Raw genomic sequence first — 23,228 nt, forward strand, 5'->3', positions numbered from 1 at the left:
TTATGCCACTTTGGAGACCTTCCATATATTCTCTTTATAAACTACCCCCCCCCCCCCCCCCCAAATATCAGGATTTAAGTCCCGCTCCACTTCGTGCACTGAGGAGACATTTGAGCTTTTCGAGGTAAAGTTCATGCACTTTTTATGAGGCCGTATTTCCATATATCTCTCCCGGGGCGTTTCGTATTAATGCCGTGCACTAAATTGAATTGGTAAACGCTTATTTTTGCAAATAATATCCTCTCTCTTTCTCCGGGCATGTTTGTATAAACAGTCGACTTAATAGGAATATGCATCAGTGTGCGGATGCTCGCTCGCTCTCGCTCTCGCTCTCTCTCTCACCCACACACACGCAACGCGTGCGCACACACACACACACACACACACACACACACACACACACACACACACACACACACACACACACACACACACACGCAGGTTTCTCCTCCAGCTGTTCGTTTCTCCTTGACGCTTTGAAGCCTTTTGGTGTCTCCCCGTGTCTCCGCCCTTCACGTCTCCTCCGCTCGGCTCGTCTTTCATGACTTTTCCTCACGTCCCCCATCGTCCTCACTGTGTACGCTCACTTATCAAATATTTCATCATATCACGTCGAGCAAAGTGAAAATGAAGGCCTTCCTCTGGTTGCGTCAGAGCTGCCACATGTTTCAGTTGTTTTCAATGCCTGCTACGTTTTTCGTGGGAGATCCCGTCCTCATTCGGTCCAAGTCTGCGATACTGTACTTAAAGTCAGTAAAACTGTTTGAATGTATTAAAACACAGTATTTAAGATCATTTTGTATGTTTGAACAGAAAGAAGCAGCAAAATACTGTTTATTTTTTTATTTTTTTAAGTTAAGTAGTAATTTATTTATTTAGAATTTAATTAAAAACATTTGAATTTATTTAATTTTAATTTTTAAAGGTGCACTGTGCCGTTTAAAAAGGTAATTTCTACATCATGCATGCTCCACCAATGCCCAGATGAGTAGGAAGAGCTCTGACTGTTTTACTCTGACTGCACCTATCAGCTTGTATCTTCCCTTTATAGTAGAGTGTGCGGACCCTCACACTCCACTGTTTCTTTAGGGAGGGGCGGAGATTTTATTAACTCATTTGAGGTCATGTCTCTGTTTGACAACTGTGGCTGTCGCTTTACGAACGTGCACGTACTCGAAGAGGTGGCAGTCACGAGTAAAAAAAAAAAGTGACAAACTGCACAAAGATCCTTTAACAATCGATTAATCTGCCAATTATTTTGTTGATTCATAAAAAAAAAAGTTATTTTCTGTCCCTATATTTAAAAAACAGCATTATTTCAAATTGACAGAGCAAAAAATGCACAAACCAATTAAGATTCAGTTACTGATTTTATCTATAACATCAGGAAATAGGCAAAAAAGTGTTTTATTTTGATTCAACTCAACAATAATAAGTCTGCTTTCATTGAGAACTAAAGAAAATATTTACTATTGAGAGGCGGAAATTCTGAGGAATTGACAATTTTAAATTAATCAAGGTCTCGAAACATCAAATAATCAAAATACTTTTATTAATTAATTAATTTGCCCAACAATTAGTTGTCGATTAGCCTTTGCACCGCTAGTGCTAGCATTAAGCTTGCGGATGTTCTGTAGTTTTAAATGCACAATGTGTAATTCTCTTTATTCTATGTTTACTTTTGAGAGCATCCTTCATCGAGAGAGCCAATAAACAGTTTAGCCTGAACACAAATCTATTGGTCAGTTTTTCAGTGACTAACGGAATGTGTTGGCTTTCTTTTCAAAACCCTTAAAAAAAAAACGTCACCAAAAAAAGCACAGCAATATAGTTGGGGAGGGTGTTTCAGCGCAAACCCAGCTTCTCTGCACGAAAGCCTTCTACTCGGGACGCCGTCTTGCGAGAGACGCCCGGAAATGCGCGGGCGTCTGTTTAAAAAAGCTGGTCGCGTGCTATCGATTGGAGAGTCCACCGGGAAAGGTCAATAAGGCGATGACACGCGCGGCTCAAGTCTTCATTTCCGAGTTTTATTCTTGGCTTGTCAAAGCGCCTCGCCTGTCAAAGCTAAGCTGCCTTTCCAGCTCTGCTCTCTGCATACCAAAGTACACCCGAGTGTGTGTGTGTGTGTGTGGGTGCGTGTGTGCTTGCGCTGGCACATCTGTGTGTCGACGTGAAGGTCAGACGAACCACTACCGTGCAACTTGGTGGGTTCGTGGCAGCTGGTTGGTCGGAGCGCAAGGGCAGCAGTTTAGGTTGAGTTCTGCTGGTGAAAGTAAAGGCTAATGTTTGTTTTCTCTATGTACCCCGCGATTGGCTGGTGACCAGTCCAGGGGCGTTTCCCACCTCTGGACCAATGTCAGTTGCGAAATCAATAATATGTATACAATAGACTTCGACTAAAATCATAATCGTCTAGAATGACTGAAAAAAAAATTGATTCTACTTTTTGTCCATATCGTCCATCTCTAGTAGTATATCTTATTCAAGTAGCTAACAATGTTTACTTTACCCGTACCGTACAATACACTAAACCCACACCAGGGTTATTATAGTTTTGGAAATTTCATTTTAGTTTGTTTTTATTTCGATTTGACTTTTTAATTATTATAATTTTTTAGTTAGTTTAATTAGTTTTTAGGGTTGTTCTGTTAGTATTTATTCATTTTTGTTTGATTACAATTTTTTTAGTTTGTTTCAGTATTAGTAAATAAATATTTTTATTATTTATTTACAAAAAAGTAAGACATTTTTTACCTAACGTTGCATTTGGGCTGAGTTAAATGAAAAAGCAGGCGAGCCGAAAGTCAAGCAGGCAAATTTGTCGACGTCGTCTGAAGGTGCTTTTCTATTGGCTGCTGCTATATGACGTCACCTTTGTGTGACACACTTTTAAACGTCTTTATTCCGGTTAATATCGAAATAAAAGTATTTGAAATCACATTTGAAAGTACACCCAAAGGCTCTTGTATTAAATTAATGACCAAAGACTAAAACAAAGGACATTTTAAGCATAATTATACTGTAGTTAGTTTTATAAACATAACATTTAGTTTCAAACTAGTTGATACTGAATCAACAGCGCCTCTGCTTGTTGTAGCAATTGCTACAAGACACCATTAACTCATTTGCTCCCCAAAAACGTATGAATATGTTCTTTTTTTTTTTTTTTTAAATCTTACCATGCTCCCAAAGATGTATTTAGATGTTTTTTGTGTATTTTTTTTATGCTAGAGCATACAGAAGGCTTTGATGCAGCCTCTGAACTGAAGAGAATGCTTGAAGCAATGGCAATGGCAATATTACAAAAACTGCCAGCAGATGGCAGCAGAGTATAAGAGATCAACCAGGGCCATGTCGCAAGTAGCACTTTTGCCCACGGTTTTATACATATTTGTGAATAATTATGAAACTTAGCTATATTCTAATGCTAATTGCTGCAAAACGGAAACAGAAACGGGAGCGAAGGGGGTTGCTTCAGTGAAACTGGCTGGGAGTGAATGAGTTAATCTGCAATCAATTCAGTTTCAAACTGTAAGAGCACTGCACTTTTCCTGGCCTGTACACTAAATAAATGTGATGCCCCACAATTTCATTTTCATACAAAAATGCCATTAAGCTGTCAGGTAATTCAAAGTGTCATAAATGTCATAAATTATTTAGTTTGGCATTTGACTGCCACTGAAGCGGTTAACGTTTAGCAGAGCAAATGTGTGTGTGTGTGTGTGTGGTCTTCTGTGTTCTGGTCTAAATGAGTCAATGAATTTCTAAAATTGGAGCATGTTGGCGTGAGAAAAATGCGTCATTGCTAAGACACTGCCTCGGGATTTATATATTTAAAAAAAAAAGAAAGAAATTTGCGCGGGTTGCAGACTCGTGCATGGACATTTGTTTTCTATAAAACTATACTTGGAATGCAATGTACGGATCCCTTTAGTCGTCATTGAATTAAATCAAGGACTTTTCCAATAAATAAAAAAAAGCAGCTAATTGGCACCTTACATCTTTGCGGGTTATAGGAATCTTTCTAGCTCAAGGCTAGAGCACAAACCATCTGACCCACTCGCCCGAAAAGGGGGGGAAAAAAAAAGGAAATGATAAAACATCTTTTAGCATTTTAATCATATTTGTGGATGTTTGCGTCACCGCGGTCACTGGCAGGCAATCATTAAGCCGCCGACATTGACATTCATTGTGTTCCTGTCCAAATTGCTCCGACGGTATCGAGGAAAAAACCTCATTTCGTTACACGGGTGCCGCCCTCGGGTGCAAAAATGGAGCTTGTCAAGTCATCAGCGTTTTGATAGGTTAGCCCGTGAAGCCATCTCGTTCAGCTTTAATAAAAACGCCACGCTTGAGGGGAAGAAGTAACCAGGCAGAAACGGCATTCCATCAGGGCGGGCAGAATAGCGACTGCCCTCTCTGCCAGCGCCTCTGTCAAAGCTATTATTGTCCACCAGTGGAGCGCGGGTGGGTGGGTGGTCAGGCACAACAACAACTGGAGATTAATAGAAAGTGAGAACTTTGCACCGACCTGCGGAAATAATGAGGACGTAATTGGCTGTCGAGGAATTAGTGCGCAAGAAAGGCCAAAGGATAACACTCCCACATCTTCCCTCTCAATGTGGGCGTTATGGCCTCTGACATTGGAAATAGCACGCTAATGAATTATGATGTGGAAAAAATTGACATTTAACTGTAATTATGGCTTGCAGGTCACCAAGCGCTACACCATTATGCCCGAGAGGTAGAAATGGGTACTTGCCTCAAATATGGATGTCTAATACGTGTTCACTTGCAACCGAGAGCACGAGAGGTTGTCGGTACATGACAGTTCCGACATTCGAGATTTTAGGTTGCCAGCAATGTGCAATCGACGAGTTTGGCTTTAGAATAAATACGTGGTCACACAGAACAAGAAGGCGACATTTTTAAGTAAGGCTCATTTAGAACATATGCTTCAAACAGTCTCCCAGAAACCTGTGGATACTGGCCAAATGGTCTCGTACCACCAGAAACCGTTGTGACATTTGGAAAAGACTGATTTCCAGAAATGGACGTTATCTACGCTACATTTGTTCATATTTTAATATAATTTTAACTTGGAATGTACCATGTACAGTACTTTAGCTTTTTTTTAATTTTTTTATTTTTTTCATGGTGGCATTAAAAACTAAAAGACACATGCAATGGTTGAACTTTTGAGCAATAATGACAAACATATGGCAGCTAACAAGCTAACATATTGTTCAACAACCTCACTCAATACTCCTTGTCAAAAAGCCCAAACCGATTGGACTGGAATGCACACCCGTCACAGATGCTCCAAATCTTTTGTTTACTAAAAGTTCTGGCCGAGAATCCTAATGATGATGATGACGGGAAGTCGAAAGATACCAAAATAGTATCGTTATCGGGGCCAAACACAGAAATCGCGAAGACGTTTGCACTGCTCCTGCCGAGTCCGAGATTCGACTTCCCGACGGATCCTCCTGAATAGACCTTACCGGGGAGGCTGAGGAGTGTGAGCCCTCTATAGTTGGTGCACACCCTCCTTCTTAAAAAGAGGGTCCCTGATGTCCACGCGATGTTGTAGAGACGTGTCTCCCACAACAGTCCCACAACATCCGGAGACTTTAGAAACTCTAGGCGGATCTCATCCACCCCCGGGGCCTTACCACCAGGAGTTTATGACAACGTTTGCGACTATAATTGTGAACAACTGTATTTTTATTTATTTTTTGCCATAAGCCTGTTAAATCCCTTTCCAAGCGCAAACTCATTGCAAGCCGTTCAAGACCTTGAAATATCATCTCGGGTGTTGGGCCGCTTTTCTGCAAAACCTCAACAATATACGATACACATTACTGCCCTTTTCGGCATCAAATCATCAGATTTCATGATATTACATTTTCTTGCATGGTGTAAAAAAATATATATATATACTGGTATATTTGGACACTGCACAACAGAGTAAGCAATCTGGAGGAGCGGCGCGGACAATGCCGGCACTCTGCTGGCAGCGCACCTGTCTGTCGGCAGCCACTAGGCTGATAAAGTGGCAGAGTGGGTTAGCTGTGAAGGCCGTTGGATATTTTAGGTGATGGCCTCCGCTCGCTATCCCCATTCGGATGCGCCGCTTCTTCTCCGTTATTGTGGGGATCACGCGGAGGGCATGGATGCCATTAGGCGTCAAAGTCAGCCTCCGAGGGAATGAGGCGAGCAGATGCAGGCTCAAGACTCTCTCGCACCCTCTCTGCGGGCTGTTTTGTATGCAGACAAGCTGCCCCAGATAGGCAGGAAAGAAAATTGGGATTTTTTTTATTTTTTTTTTAAACGTTGTGGGGTTTTCGTCGCGTTTATTTATTTTGTGGGATTATGCAAAAATGACTTGACATTAAACTTCTTGCAGTGCCAGGGAGGGGGACAACAATTTTTGAACCTTTTTCTTTTATTTCTCTGTGAGTGAATTATACATGACATTTATTGGAATAAAGCCAAGGTTGTGCGTCTGCAAAGCTGTCCATGCTTGATACAAAATAGCATCCAAGGCTATACAGAGTCTTATATAAATGGTGTTTTCATTGCTATTTACCATTTTGTCTGATACATGGCTGATTTCTGTAGAACTTTCTGGAGCATTCAAAGAAGAACCTAAATAATTGTGACTGCAGCAAAATCCCAGAAAAAAACTGTGAGATTCTTCACGTCCCAGTAAAAAAAAAAAAAATCCATGAATCCTAATGACAAAAGGCAGGCATAGCATTGACTCTCTTGTGGAATACCATCCAACCCTGGCCAATTTCTCTCTAGTTGCTTTTCGGGTGTCAGAGCAGAGATTTCTTTTTCTACCTTGCCACTCAAGTTCGACCGCCAGTTGGTATTTGTATGAAGAACAATTCTCGGCTTTTAGACAATCACATGGAAAAACCCATAAGTACAGCAGAGTTTTTTCTTCTTGTGCCGCATGACCACATATTCTTATGCTGTTCATTACGCGCCATTTGTAACCTCAAAACCGCCTATATTAGGACCGTGGTAAACCCAAACTCCTTTATTCCATTAAATTTGTAGAGGGCGGGCATCTGAGAAAGCTTTTGTCAGCAGATCTGGTTACTTACCAGGATTTGGTGCATTTTCCTTAATTCCTCACTAAATAATACATGCATTAAAGACCCTGTCAAGTGAGTACATAGAATAGTTTTTTTTTGTAAATACTTTATACATTCCTTAAAGCTTGTACAAAGACTGATAGCTATACAATAAACTCAATTATTGAGATACATCTTTAATGTGTTTTTTTATTTTTATTAATTTTTTTACAATTTCAATTTTCTTGATTTAATGGCCCAGTGATGCCCCTTTTGCCCCCTCCCCCACTATAAAATAACATCCGCTTTTCCTTCCGCAGCGGCTGATTCAGATGCAATTATGATGTGCTAGCCATGTCTACATCCCCAAAATTACATCTTCCTTTGGGAAAGTCCGCTGATGTGAATGCTTTAGAGTGCCTCGTTGTTGACCGTAAATGTGCGCAAGTCATGCAGAAAGTCTCAAGAGCAAGGAAGGGAGAAAAGAACTGGAAAAAGTCCAACTTGACAGGCAATGTTTGGGCTAGACACTTTAGAGGGCCTCGTTGTTGCTCTGAGTGCATGCACGTCATGCCGGGTAAAATGTAAGTAAGGAGAAGGGAATGTATTCATTTATTTTATTTTTAAGTCCAACTTGACAGCCAGTATTTGCACCGTGCCTTTGTGTTGGAATGACCAATTTAGAGCGCCTCATTGTCGTCATTTGGGTGCACGCACTTCACATAGAAAAAAGCATGAGTGTGGAGGGTGGATTTTTCTTCATCTTAATCACGATCATCTTCTTCTTCTTCATCATCATCATTTTTGTTTAGTCAGACTTGACAGTGGACCAGAGCTTCATGCTCGTGGCTGTGTTAGAGCGCCTCATTGTTGGCCAGGAGTACACGCATGTCATGAAAAGAAGATGGCACAGATGAAGCAGGGATTAAGACAAGTCTGACTTGCGACATCACAAGTCTGACCGTGCATTTCCCTTTGAATTGTCCATAGGCGTGGCAGCTTTAGAGTGCCTCGTTGTCAGTTTAGTGTATGCACACGCCATGCAGAGAGAGTGAACGAGAGAGAGAGAGAATACCAAGGAAGGGATTTTTTATTTTTGTTTTTTAAATTTTTTAAGTCAGACTTGAAAGCCAGGTGTGGACAGGGGCTTTGGGCTGGTGTTGCCACTTTAGAGTGCCTTATTGTCATACTTGGAGACATTTTTGAAAAATTCGGTTATGTAAGAAATGTTTAAAATAAGTGGTATATTTTCATGATTATGAAGAGGTTTTTTTAATTTTTATAATTAATCATATATATCTTAAGATTTGTATTCATTTATTTTTTAGTAAGGACAATTTTAAGTCTTCAATGAATCTAATACGTGGGAGAAAGCTGGAGTACTACCTACTCGAGATTTTTGTTGAATTATCTTATTTTGCATGTTCACAGGTGTTTTCTCTTGTGTGTGTGTGTGTGTGGGATGACAAGTGTTTTATACAAGGTCAGGTGCTCAGCCGCTTCGCTCTGTTTCTTTCTTCCCGTGCCACCTCTTTTTCTTTTTTTCCCATCAGGCCGGCTGACGAGTTCCATTTTTCACCCTCTCTTCTCTTTTCTCTTTCTCGCCGCCTTATTTGTCGCTCTTTTGTCCCCGCGGCCGTCTCCCGTTAACCTTGTTTATCGCATTGTCTCCCCCGGTCCACGTCCTCCTCCTCCTCCTCCTCCTCCTCCGTCGCCTCTTCCCTCGTTCATTCCCTATTCCTGGCACAGCGTTCACTTCGCTCGCACCCTTTCATCCACACCTCCTCCCCCTCTCGTTCTCCTCTTTCACACACCAATGGCGGGAAATATGGAAATGTCAGCGTGACCAGCCAGAGGACGAGGGCGGCCCCGCGTCGCGAACGGTTGCGTGCGCTTGGCCGGCCGGTAGCCACGAGACATGACCGCCAATGACACAAAGTGTGACGACTGTAAGATGTCGAGGGCATCCGTCGGTGTCTGGAGCGTCACTCGTAGGCGACACACGTCTTTGGCGCTCTCCTCCCCTCCAACCCTCTCTTTTTGTTCTCTTACCCTTCAACTGTCTTTTTCATCCCGCAATTCCCTCCGTTTCTTTCACGAGACTCGTCTGCTTCCCTCTCTCTTCATATGACCACCGCTCTCTAAATATTTATGCTGGCAATTATTCTTTGCAAATGCCTTCTCCTGACCCGCGAGCATCGCCGCTACTTCAATGACAATCCTGACGGTTCAGGGACCATCGACGGAAAGGGCTTTTGTGCATCTTTCTGTCTTTCGCCGTATTCATTTCCCTCGGCGGAGTAGCGTCTCGTAAGGCCAGCACGTCTCTTCTCGGCAGTCCAGCGAGAGTTGACCTGCGTTGGCTCTCCTCTTATTGCCCGGGAATGACAGACGGCGCCCTTGCGCGACGTTCCGCGACATGGATTAGCGTTAGAAGGCCAAAGTGGCCGACGGGATCCCGATCTTCCAGCCAAGTTTGGCGACTGGCAACAATCCACTCGTAGAAAATGGTGACAGTCAAATGGTGTGTCAAAAATAAATGGCAGAAGATTTAATGCATGCCCGATGGGGGAACCTGGTTTTGAAAAATATTTCTTTTTTTTAGGGCATGTCGAAAAATGTGAATCGGGATTTTAAGGCGACGTGCAGTGCTACATTGTCTTACGAGCGCCCCAACTTGAGAGCTCGCTAGTTATTTTTGGTCGATTAAAATGAATATATATCATAAAAATAAATTTTGTGGCGTTGCAACAATTATTATATCATTAACAAATTTTCTCCCAAAAACATATAAATAGGTTCTATACAAATGTTGTTGGTGTCCCAAAGACGTATTTAGGCGTTTTTAATGCTAGAGCATACAAAAGGTATTTTTTTTTCTCTTTCCCCTTTGATGCAGCCTCTGAACTGCAGAGAACAAGTGAAACAATGGCAGTAATTACAAAAACGGCCAGCAGGTGGCAGCAGAGTATACGAGATCAACCAGGGCCATGTTGCAAATTAACTCATTTACCCACAGTTCTAAAAAAACATTAGAATATATATAGCTAAGTTTCATCATTATTCACAAATCTAATTGCTGAAAAATGTAAACAAATAGAAATATACAGTTCTTCCTGATAAAAGAAGAGACTCTAATCTTTCTTTTGGTAGGCTCCATGTTTTTATAGCAATAGAACACAATATTCTGTGGACCTTTCAAAATCCAGTAAAACAGCTGGGAGCAAAGGTCCAGTGAAAATGGCTGCCAGTGAATGAGTAAATCATTAACTTTTTTGGATAATCGATTAGTCGGTTAGAGACCTTGTTTTATTTCGAATTGTCCAAATGCTTGGAATGTCAGCCTTTCCACAGTAAATGCAAACATCTGCAGTCCTGCATGAAAGCCGACTGATTGTTATCATGTTGAATCAAAGTCAAACACTTGCAAACATCTGCTTTTACTTTGGAAAACAATGACCAACATTTTTGCCCGTTTTCTGGCATGTTACACATCAAAACAGGAAATGAATGAAAATTCATTTGTTTGGGTGTTTTCAGCACTGTCAATTTGAAACCACGTCTTGTTTTGGAATAAAGAGATGGCAATTAAAACATGTTTTTTGTTTGATCGGATTAATCAGCAAAATGTAATTAATCGTTAGTTTCAATTTATTAATTTTTTGCTTTGTTTTGAAATTTCAAATTTGTTACAAGGTTTTGAGTCAAACAAGACTCACAGGTTAGCCAATCTGACTTCGAACACTAGGCCACGCCTCTTAAATGCACACATCCAATAAATACTGCCGTATATACAATAATCACCCTAAAAAAAAAAGAAGACTTTATTGCTCAGTGGAGACTTTGTGTAAATGTACGGCTATGTGACATCATTTGTTAATCAAACTCGTGGTTTATTTTTAAGATAATCAGGCTAAACTTTTGTCTTTTTGTGAGAAGAACAAAAAAAAAAAGAGCGAAATGAGAAGTTAATGAATTGGCAAATGAAATGTACTTTTAATGAAATAGCCCATTCCCCTACATCAGTCCCTACTGTATTATTTGATGACCATTATTGCCAGCCCAGCGAACGACATTTTCCTTCACTAAAGCTCGATGATTTAAGTCGTGTTAGCTTTCAATTCCAGCTGTACATTAGGGAAAGTGGGCATTCAATTCAAGCACGCAACATTGTTGCCTATAGTAGTGATGTCATCTGAAGGTGCTTTTCTATTGGCTGAAAGTTTGTCACGCAGAAGTGACGTCATCGAGCAGCAAAGCATCCTCATTCCGGTTAATCTTGATATAAATAAACTTACAATCAACCCCAAAGGCTCATGCATTAAATTAATTACCAAAGACTAAAACAAAAGACATTTTTGCTATAATTTTAGTTAGTTTTGTAAACATAAAATTTAGTTTTAGTCAGTTTTGGGGAGGTTTAAAAACATTTTTTTTATTTTTTTATTTCATTAACAAATTTTTGTTTTTAGAATTTTAGTTAGTATATCCTTGGTCATAACGTCCGAAATGACTGTCGTCAATCAAAGTGGCCGACGCTTGTCCGCTAACGTAATGTTTTGGCATGAAAATCCAGAGCGGAGCAGCTAGAGTGTCATTTTTCCTTTTGAAACGACATTTTGTGTGTGTGCGTGTGCGTGTGTGTGTGTGTGTGTGTTTGTCCCTCCAATCAAGTCGTGTAATGAAGCGCTCCCGTGGCCGCTCGCGGCGTCTTCCGCCTGATCCTGCGGCAATTTAAGTGCAACTCCCGATCCCAAAGCTAATCTGGGGCTCGTCGGCCCACTTCAAGTTTGGCTCCTCCCGCCGACAGATGCAAAAAAAAAAACACAATGAAGCCATCGCGGGGCCCTCACGTGTCGGAATTCCTCGCCGTCTGAGAGAGGCGGGGGGGGAAAAAAGCAAACTGGAGATGAGCAAGCTCGCCCGAGCCTCGGCGGGCCGCCGCCTGGTGCTTGTCCAAAGGCTCTCTGTGGCTTCCAAGTGTGTTGTTTTGTGGTTGCAAATTGGGCCGGTCCTGAGAGAGCTGCTGTTATTCTAGGAAAGGCCTTGTTTTCTTCTTCCTCCTCGCTCCTTTTCTTTTCCTCATTCCTCGCCGCTCGTATTGATATATCTCACATCTCCCCAGAGAAGAAAAGGTGCGGAGTTGATTGCTCGTCAAAAAGAAAGACAGCGCTGCCCTTTTGCTTTTATCTCGCCGGCCTATATGGCTTCTCACTCTCGTGGCTTGTCTTGATGATATTAGTTTCAACACAACAGCTTTGGCTCGGCGCAAACCGGCTCAACTGGATCCGCCGGTAATTGTTTATGTAAAAGGGGGGAATTAGCTGTCACTGGTGTGTGCGCAAGTGTCGAAAGCGAGACGCGCACTCGTCAATTAAGCCCAATTTTCGAGTCAGCAATTCGACCGATTTTTGGTCTCGCAGGGCATCGTGCAGCCGACCTAAGAGAATGAGCAGCAACAATTTCCCCGATTGTCCTTCTTGACCTAAAAGTTGCCATCTTTTCTAATGAAGCTAATCAGGGACAAAAAAAAAAGTGCCTTTCTCTTATTTCTAATCAGTACTCGAGTAGCATTCTGGACTGGCTCATATTCACAAAAAAATGTACCATGACCTAAAAGTTGCTCTATTACAGGAGGGCTAATGAATTTTTTTATTTTTTTTTAGGTTCTAGTCAGCCCTATCATTCTGGAGCATCCTTACAGAAAAAGAACCATGGGAAAAAAAAAAAAATTAAAAAATTAAAAAAATATATATATATATATATATTTAGTTTACACTGAGCCTAATTAAAAAACAACAACCTTTGAGTTCTTTTCGGCACTCAAGTAGCATTCTGGAGCAGCTAGCACATCTTCACAGAAGTACCATGAGCGAAAAGTTGCTCTATTACAGTGACGCTAATGACTTTTCTGTAGGTTCTAGTCAGCACTCGGGTAGCACTCTGGAGCATCATTACAGAAAAAGGACCATGTGAAAAAACATCCTGCCGTTTACAGTGAGCCTTATACAAAAAAAAAAAAAAAACGGAGTTATTTTTTCTTTTCGGCACTCGAGTAGCATTCTGGACCAGCTAGCGCATCTTCATAAAAGTACCATGAACTCAAAGTTGCTTTATTACAGTGACGTTAATACAATACAAATAATTATAATATATAATATAATAATACAAATTATTTTTCTCAAGGTTCTAGTCAGCACTCGAGTAGCATTCTGAGTCCGCTGGTGCATCATTACAAGAAACAAAGTAACATGCACTAAATGTTGCTGTGTTTTGATTTTTATTTATTTATTTTTCATTTCTTTAACAGTGGGGCTAATGCAAGAAAACAAAGCGCTTTTCTCTCTGGGTTCGAGTCAGCACTCGAATAGCATTCATACAAAGAAAAGTACCATGAACAAAACTTTCTTTTACAATGAGGCTAATACAATATATTGATTTCTCTGGGTCCTTGTCAGCACGCGCGAGTAGCGTTCGTACCGTCACTTTTAGCGTTCAAACAAGAGTTTGCAACTTTTAGCGACACCTCCAGGACTTGAGTGGAACAGCAAGGACTGCAACAGTGTTTAGTGTGTGAGCACGTTGCTCGTCAGCTTTGACTTTCAGTCGCAGGCGATTAACTCGTATAGTGGGAGTCGGATTGAAAAACACTTCTAACACCTTACAGTGCGTGTAGATTGTGTGTGCGCACGCACACACACACCAGCTGCAGAAATTTGAGGTTGCGTATTTGCAGGTAATCCACTTTTACTTGAAACAGGTGCCATCTTGCTGACACATACTTAATGCCGGCTTACTCATACAAGTAATTACATTTTTACAGAGACCTGGATTACACACACACACACACACACACACACACACACACACACACACACACACACACACACACACACACACACACACACACACACACGCATTCGCACACGGGCAGATTGCCGTTCTAAAGCTCCAGCGCTCAGTTTCTCGCTCGGCAACAAAACCATATTTATTTTTGACTCCTTGCGAAGGAATGTGTTGGTATCGGCAAGTGGGAGGTGATCGAGCTGCAAGGCCATCCCATTGATTTATGACTGCTTTTCTTTTGCCCCCCCCCCCCCCCCTCCCCTCTTTTTTTTTTTTTGTCATGTTTTTATTTTTTACTTAGGTCGCTCTGTCCACGCAGGCACAGTCACGCGGGGACAACAGACTCTTGGCCTACTTGCCAGGGTTCATATGTTGCAGCAGACGCTAGCGCGCCGTTGCCATTTATCACCGGGAGGCTTTATATTATATGCTTCTCTTTTTCTCATCTCCTCTGTCCGACTTTGAACGGCAGAAATGAATGTTTTCTCTCTTCTTTGTGTGTTTTAGGGGCGTCTGGCCAGCGAGTGAAAGTGGAGCCGGAGGTGTTGTCGTACCCCGGGCAAACGGTCAACCTGCGCTGTGCCTTCACCGACACAACTGGCATTCAGATCTCCATGGTCAGACATCTTGAAAAAAAATCATCTAAATCAAATATGAATCCTCAAAATGATCATAAAACATTAACTGCTCATTATGGGACTGCTGCGGACTGTTTGCATGTGAAAAAGTGATTCTTATTCATTATTTTTTTCATTTTCAATTCTATCTAATTGATTATTTGCGGTTATGTTAATCAAAATATTTTTCTGCGCATTTTTAAAGTTTAGCTCCACGATTATTGAAAATAGTATCGAGTTTTTCTCCTGGGCATCGATATCTAATTTGAAATTTTTGTATCGTGACAAGCCTGCTAATCTCATTGCGCTAATAATTTGTTGAAATTGCTTGCTTCCAGTCACAATTGCCAGTGGAAGGACAGTTGTGGGATTCCAGCCTGATTTGCCTCCAGCGTTAAATTTTAATCTAACAAATCATAGCTTGCGGAAATAATCCTAAGGCTTGTAATAGGTTTTTATCACATTTAGGCTCAACGTTTTACTACGCCAAACAAACAATGCTAAGCTTCATTCTGCTTTAGGGGATTGAGTATGGTAATGGCAAGACTCCTTAGTTGCATCTCAATGAAGTGAAAAGTCTGTGAGAGCAGCTGAGGGGGCGGTGGTGGTGGTGGTGGTGGGGGGGGGGGGGGTCGGGATGGCGTGCTGCTCCTGAAAATACACATCCATATTCATACCTGCTCCATTTATGTGCTTTTGGTGCTCTCTATGCAGTCGGGTGGAGTTTACAACAAAATGGAGACATTTTATGATGCGAATGATGAATGAATGTTACCCAACGCCGGCTACATACCATACAGAGCGTCTTTTAGCATTTTAACTGATCTTTAAAATGTGAGGCCACACACAAGAGTACGAAAAGCAGTGTGTGTGTGTGTGTGTGTGTGTGCGAGTGCGTGTGCGTGTGCTCTTCCTTCTCTTATTCACACCCAACACACCACACGCAATATGATGAAGCACATGCGCCAAATTATATTCATCGGGGGCCGAAAAAATAAATACAAGTTTAAAAAAAATAATAATAATAATAATATATATATTTTTTTTAATACATGTGGAAAAGTTTGTATTTATTAATTTATTTGTCGGGGGGAAAAAAAGCCTTTATTAGGTCCCAAATCACTTTCAAATTATAATAAAACAGTGTAACTTCATCATTTCCCAACGTTCTCTTCGACCGTTTCATTTGGTCTTCAAGTTTGGGGAACCCTTTCTATGATTGGCTGACGGGTTTCAGTTAAAAATATCCACCAGTAAGCTTGTACGGGCTAAAATTTGGAGGAATTCTCCAAGTGGAATTACTGTGCTGTTTCAAACACTTGCGCGTCATTAATAGCATAAATGGAACATGACAAATAGGTCATGTTGTTTATTTAACCATCAATTGATTTTTGGGTGAAAATCTTTGGAATGGATTTTTAGGAAATTCCACAAAGATGGCTGCCACTTGCGATGTTCCTAATAAAATCTCTGAGCCCAGACCTTCCCAATTAGCCTTTTTGAGAGCAGATCAGGGAAGAAAAAATCCACACAAACAGGATAATCTTTACCAGACTATAATCTTACTTTTGCTGACTTTGATATCAAGGGAGGGAAAATTCTCAAATTTGCCGCAAATTGTCCGTATGCATGGAACTTAACTAGCGCTCCACTGGCAGGTGACGTGGAGCTACGAGCCCAAGGAGGGGGGGAGGATGAACATCGCCGTGTTGCACCCCAGCTTCGCACCCAACTTCCCTGACTCGCCGCTCAAGGGCAGGGTCAGCTTCATGCAGGACCCCCCCAACATGGACGGCCCCACCATCCAGATCAGCGACGTTCGCATGACGGACGAGGGGAAGTACACCTGCGAGTTTTCTTCCTACCCCAGCGGAAACGAGCAGGGAATCATCCAACTGGTCATGCTTAGTAAGTCTCAATACTTTATGGTCGATAATCTTGCGTCTAAAAGTTTTGATTCACCAATCAACAAAGAAAAAAAAGAAAAAACTGCAACATCAACCAAAGTCAACCTTCTTATCTAACCTCAGTCGTCTGCTTGTGCTAAAGTTTGAATGGATGGGCCCAAAAGTCAAGAGACCAGAACAAAAATAGACAAAGAATGGCTGAGAGCTCCCTCAACTGCTCATCCAATTTTGTTAGCGTCTGCTAGCATCTTTTTTTGTGTGTGCATCGCCTTTCACAAGGGTATCCATGGTGATGAGCTAAGAAGTCAAATGATAATGATGATAATGGAACATTGAAAGGCTCTTATTACTGCAAGTGGTACTTGGAAAGAAGCAAGAGAGGCTTGTATTGCTTACATAACAATTAGCTATGCTTAAATCTTATAACAGCTCGGCAGTATTTATACGTTTAGAAACTGAACCAGTCCTTCACAGACCACAAGTTTAGCATTAGTGTTTTTGGTTGAGGTTGGATACGGAAAATGGATGGATGGGTAAGTTTAAGGGTTTTGTTTGGTTGTCATAAGATACAGTTAAGGAAATGGTTCTTAACCTGGGTTCGATTTTAACCCCAGTGAGTCAGTCTCAGAGGTTTGGTGGAGGTCAAGAAGAGACGCCCGATTTAAATAAGCCGCCCTGATTTGGCTTTCATTGGCTGCAGGTGATCACGCTACATTGCTTTGCCTACCTGTGCTGCAGGGACTTTGGTGCGCTCAGTCGTCGACTTGATGACTGTTGTGATTTTTTATTTTTTATTTTGTTATTATTGTAATCCCTTCATACTAACAGTCGAGCCAACAAAGAAAGTGAATATGTGCAACATGAGTTCACGTATAACAAAATGTATGGTGTTCCACAGGGTTCAATTCTGGGGCCTCTGCTGTTTTCGTTGTATCTGCTGCCCCTGGGGATACTTGCCTCAATGAGCCATTTTCAGCAGTAAAAAGTTTATATTTTGTCCAGAATGTACAATTAATACCTTTACAAAATTCCACTTGCTGTTGACTAAAGATGACATCACCCGTGCTGAGGAAGTAACTACCAATCATGGCTCAGTTTGCTGATCAAACCCAGAAAACAAGTGAGCCATGATTGATTGACAGGTGATGTCATCTTCAGTCGACAGCTAGTAGGAAAATTATCTTTCAAAGGTATTAATTGTACAGGAAAAATAATGAAGTTATCAAATCCAGACGGACAAAATATTAACCTTTTAACTGCTGAAAATGAGTCAAGTATCCCTTTAAAAGGAACCCCGACTAAGCCTCGTAGCGTTCCTAAAGAAACAACAATGCGATCGGGTTAGTCACCCTCCCCCACGCCGTGCTCTCGTCATTCACCAGATACATTCAAGAGTTTTGATCGTCCCTTTAGGAACGCAACGGAGGCTCAGCTTGCTTACTTTTTAGGCATTTCAAATTGCTCAGCCGCCATTCTACGTCACTACGCACGAAATGCGTCAAGACGCAAATAACAATGGCAGCCTACGTCCAAATGAAGTTTCTACAAAATGTATAAAACTGGAAATTATTTTTGAAAAATGTATCTCAGTTATGTTAGTAACAACCAAATAAATAATATAGAGCAGCCTTGGTAACACACGACTGAATTAAGTTCATCCAAAGTGAATATATTAAGTCTAATTATGAAATCATTCAACTTTTCACTCTTTTTAGAGTGTGGTTGTTTTAAAGTGCTCTATAGACAGTTGAGTGACGGAGTCAGCGTCCGAACTTGCACGAGTAGCGATGCCAAGGTCAACAATGCTAACTAACTAGCTAGCAAAACTAAAGCATCACTTCCTGCTGAATGGAAATGCGGAATACAAGAAAAAGATACTCTCCTTCTGAACTCTACATCTATATCATATTTCATTTTTCAATAAAGAAGGGTTCAGCGGATGCAAATAGTAAACTGGTGTCGTTCAGTACCTCCAGCAAGGCAGTGGATCATGCCTGTACTGCATTTGCGAGCAAAATAAAAAAAATCCCACTGAGCTGATGAGGTCTGACCTCAAAGCCCTTAAAGTCAAACGCAAAAAGAAAACATTTCTGACAAGCGTGATAAGCAAATTTGCTCACTTAGTTTGGGCCGTCAGTCCTTGACACCCAAACTAATCTGTTTTGGCAGTCTTTATCATATTTTACTGGACATTCCACTGTAAGTGCACGCAGTGAGGATAAATCGACACAGCAATTTACATTCCCAACCGGTACTTTTCAATGGCGCGGCATCCAGTGCGGCCAATAAATATAGTTTATGAAGTCGTTTATCATGTTTGAGTTTGTCTCTGGGGGTGTTGTCGAATGACTGCGTTTCAGTGAAGTCGTGCCGAGGTAGCAAATAGAAGCGCAGGTTTCTTCTTCTTCTTCTTCTTCTTTCTTGGAGTCAAAGATGGGACAGTTTAGTGGAATGCTGCACTGTCGGACCAACCGCACCACAAAAACATACCAGAAGAGTCCAGTGGCTGAGGTTTGCCCTCTAATCATAGCCTCCAGGGACTGAAGTCAATTTTGGGATTTTTGGATCCCTTAAAAATAAAATAAAATAAAATAAAGGCCACTGGCACACATTTGTGGCTAAATCTTGAAAATATCACAGCAATGTCCAAAAGGACAGCATGATTGAGCATTGACATTTTCCAGCCGAAAGGTTAAACGCAAAGATTTTATTTTATTTTTTTACTACCATTGATCATCAGGTGATTGACATTACACCTCTGCGCTCTGCTGTAAGAAAGATTAAGAGCCTTTGCAGTGAAAATACTTAGTGGATAATTGTTTGTCTGCACTGCATGCAGTATATTATGCGCCCTGCTGGCTGAATTGGTTTGCAGAGGCATGCAACCATAAGGCTGTAATTACAGCCTAGTGTGTCTTTTGTCATTAAGAAATGCAACATCGATATTCACCGCTAATCTTCCTTAGAGTTGTCTCAACTAGGGACGGGTGAAATAATTGAATAATTAGTTGTGAAGAATTTGGTCGGTTGGGTGGAATTCACTCTTATCGATTCCCCTCGTCCCATGTTCATAAAAGCGTCGCGTTCCCTCGGCGCGGCCGCTTCATCCGGAGGTTAAAAGCCCGTCCCAGCTGTGGCTTAATTGCCGTTATAAGTGGTATTGTCAGATCAATTGTGTTCGTGTTAATGCCATGGGAAGTGTTGGACTAACCTTGGCCCAGCACCAGTACGTCTGCTTCTGCGTCGCCGCGCCTCCGCCGCCGCCTCCACAGACTGCAAATTGATCCAAGCTTGTCGGACTCCATCTCGCCTCTCCTCACATTCCGCTTTCAAGGAGGGCACAATTAGTCCTGAAGTGATGCCAATCTCTTAATTTGGTGATTGTTTTTCATAGGAATGGTGAGCAATTAGCAACATTAACATGTTGCAACATAAGACAAAAATGACATTCGCCCCATGTGTGACGCAATAAATCATAACGATCAGCTTAGCATTAATCAGTACACCCGTACCTTCGTGACGGACTTCTTTATCATTACAACTATCCCTTTTTTACAAGGCAGGCTTTCTTAAATGTACCACGGCGTATTGGTAAATATAGTTTTTAGAGGGTGAGGGCAATATTCCGAGAAAAAAAAACTTGCAAATTTGCCACTTTATAAAGTGGCAAATTTGCGGGGGAAAAAATACTCAGAAACTTACGAGAAATACACGTAGCGTACTACTCGGATGTTTGTGCCAATATTTTTCGGTCAAGTTTTCAAATAATGAGATAGTAATGGCTTTAACCATATGATGTTAAGCATTCGCACTTTGAAGCGTTGCGTACGGCCAGCGACAAAGACGCCTCGCTTTGCGAAGGGCCACACCCTGAGGATCAAGCATTTAAGTTCATTTGTTAAAATGTATATTTACTTGTACATTTATGTTTCCAAAATTATTATTTACACATTCATCATTTTTTATCTTTTTTTGTACAAGTAACTAAGTTGGTTTTGAATCTGCTGCTTTCCGTCATTCGCTTGCATTTACCTAAAGTGTGCTAGCTTCTGATTGGTTCGTGTTTAGTCAGCTGATAGGGGATCAGGAAGTGTTGTAGCTCCAGCTGCCGTGTATGACGAGTAAAGTTTAAATTCATTAATTAACCATTAACCACCGACGAATCCTCACATTAGACTACAGCTACGCTACATGTATTTCTCATAAATTTCTGAGTTTTTTCTTTCTCGCAAATTTGCCAATTTATAAAGCCGCAAATTTGCCACTTCATAAAGTGACAAATTATAAAAAAAATTCTCTCTCGGAATATTACTCCTCTTCAGAAAAAAAGTGGCCCTAATACGACATCGTACAAATGTATCTAATATAAAACACACAACACAAAAAACGTATTTTGAATCTTGGGGCAACATAATCCCGCACGTCTCCCACTGAATGAGGGACGAGGCCAAGTTTAACAAAATGTCTCAGTTTGTGTTCAAGGGAATTAATAAATTTTTCCCTAAAGTTATTTTCAACATTTTAAATTGGCTAATGGGCAAAGATAACAGACGCCCTGGGAACAGACTACCGGTAATAGCATCAATTCTTTGAAATAATATGAAACGGACCATTATTGATCATATGAGGTTTCCTATAGCACATCTAGTGACTCAGATATTCTATATATATGTCGTTTTCCAAGGGCACCAATTTTTGGGGACAACATCTGTGTAATTTGGTTGGGTTTAAAAAAAATCGATTCATCGTTGGTTAGATCTTGATTCATAAAACCATAAATGGATTTAATGCCTTTTTCCCATACATTTATGAGAAAATAACATTTCCAAAGGACTAAATGTTTTTTTTAATTGACTGTGCACAGTAATTTCAAAGTATTTTCTTACATTTATGGAAGAAATGACTTATTGCACTTTATGACAATTCAGTCTTTGAATGTATATTTACAATTAAATGTGAAAATAGTATTTTCATCTTTTTACTCATGTCAATGTTTGTGTAACATTTAAGTGATTATAACGCGTGCTACTTTGAGCCAAAAAAAAAAAAAACTACAACATTTCACCATTTACTTTAATGTGTATTCAATGTTTGTGGAATTTTTTTATCATGTCCTTAATGTTTAAAAATAATTGATGTTCCATAAATATATGTATAATAATCAATATTGGATTGAATTGAATTTAATCGACTTGAATTGACCTTGTGAATCAAAATTGAATCGATTTCGGAAATAAGTATTGATGCGTGGAATTGACCTCCAATGTAATTTTTAAATTTTGAAAATCTTAATCCAACAACTCGACTTCCTCCTCCAGCCAAGCCGCAAAACTCCGCCTCCCCCTTAACCGTGGAAGCGGACACCAAGACCACGGTGGTGGCGCGCTGCGAGTCCCTCAACGGCCGACCCGCCGCGCAGATCCGCTGGGTGACCACCGCCAAGGGCAACGGCAGCACCTCGTCCAAGCCCGGCCAGGACAACACGGTGTCGGTCACCAGCGAGTACCGGATGGCGCCCACGGCGGCGGACAACGGCAAAGACATCAGCTGCGTGGTGTCGCACCGGACGCAGACCACGCCGGAGAGCTTCCAGATGAAACTCAACGTTTTATGTAAGAGGCATTTATTGGCTCATTTTTCTCCCTCTTTAACTCCCTCCAAGCTTGAAGTAATTAATGGTATTCATTGTACTGTGCTATTTCCTCTCTGTCATTTCCTTTCCCCAGACGCCCCCCAGGTGACAATCGTGGGCTACGACAATAATTGGTACATGGGCCGTACAAATGTGCTGCTCACCTGCCAGGCCTCCGGCAACCCGGTCCCGACGACGGTCCTATGGAAGTCGTGAGTACAGGCGCATTCCTGCAACCTTTTTCTGCATTTTTTTTTAATTTATTTTTTTGGTCTTCCCTTTGTTCCCCCCTCTCCTCAATCGTCATCTCCAAGCCTGCAATCATGCGGGCGAGCTGTAATCAGCACTTTTCTTTAATATGACCGCTGCAGCGCCGCGCCGCGATTATGGAAATAGCCACTTAATTTCTCATAATGGACTCTGACTTGAGGTTTAGCCCTTCGCCGGTGAGAAACACAATACGGCTGGCGCTGTTCCTCGACTCGCATTTTTCATCCCTCGCCATGAACGAGTGCGCCTTCATTTGAAGAAATAATCATCTGAAAGTGCAGAAATTGGAAACGAAAACGAGATCTTGAGCGCAGATGTTGCCGTTTTATCATATTTCTATATTGCATGTCGAAAAATAAGATTATCAGTGTTGAATGATGCCAAATGAAAATCTGCGAACGCTCGATTCGAAGGCGTTCTGATTAAGTGCAATATCCGACTGACTATTTCAGTCATTTACAGTGCAGATGCACTACATCATTGTGTTTACATGACAAATAAGTCTGAGCGCACAAAACACGGGGCAGCACAAGCGTTTGCACTGGAAAGGAACAACAATCCGCTTTATTTTTATAGCACATTTCAGAAACAAGAGTTTCCAAAGTGCTACACATCCAGACACTATCATACAAAGAAAATCTAGTAAAACCAACTATAAAAAAAGAAAAGAAAAAAAGTCAATAAAATGCTAAAAAATGAATACAAAAATAAATATACAATAAATATAAATCAATAATAAAAATGCATGAGAGCACATTTGATTTATTTCATGCTGCAGACGCTCTGTCAGGTTTGATTTTTTTTTTTTTTTTTTTTTTTTTGTCAGGTTTGAAATGTTATTCAAATGAGGGGGCGGTCCGAAGTGTGT

The 23,228-nt window shown here is 41.1% G+C and overlaps 1 protein-coding gene across 3 annotated transcripts in view; it reads left to right on the top strand.

Moving 5' to 3' along the window:
- The window catches only part of LOC147172939 (poliovirus receptor homolog), a 135,338-nt gene that overhangs the window by 42,501 nt on the left and 69,609 nt on the right, over positions 1-23,228 (top strand). For all 3 annotated transcript variants that reach the window (XR_015095320.1, XM_086077731.1, XM_086077733.1), the window contains exons 2-5: positions 14,442-14,551; positions 16,210-16,459; positions 21,777-22,070; positions 22,185-22,302. Coding sequence is in view for 2 of the 3 variants with exons in the window: in XM_086077731.1 (XP_085933857.1) it covers positions 14,442-14,551; positions 16,210-16,459; positions 21,777-22,070; positions 22,185-22,302 (772 nt within the window). In the remaining variant the exon portion in view is untranslated. The remainder of the gene's footprint in view (positions 1-14,441; positions 14,552-16,209; positions 16,460-21,776; positions 22,071-22,184; positions 22,303-23,228) is intronic.

Source organism: Leptonotus elevatus, chromosome 6 (genome assembly GCF_054856555.1).
Source record: "Leptonotus elevatus isolate MCC_2025b chromosome 6, RoL_Lele_1.0, whole genome shotgun sequence".
NCBI classification, from domain to species: domain Eukaryota; kingdom Metazoa; phylum Chordata; class Actinopteri; order Syngnathiformes; family Syngnathidae; genus Leptonotus; species Leptonotus elevatus.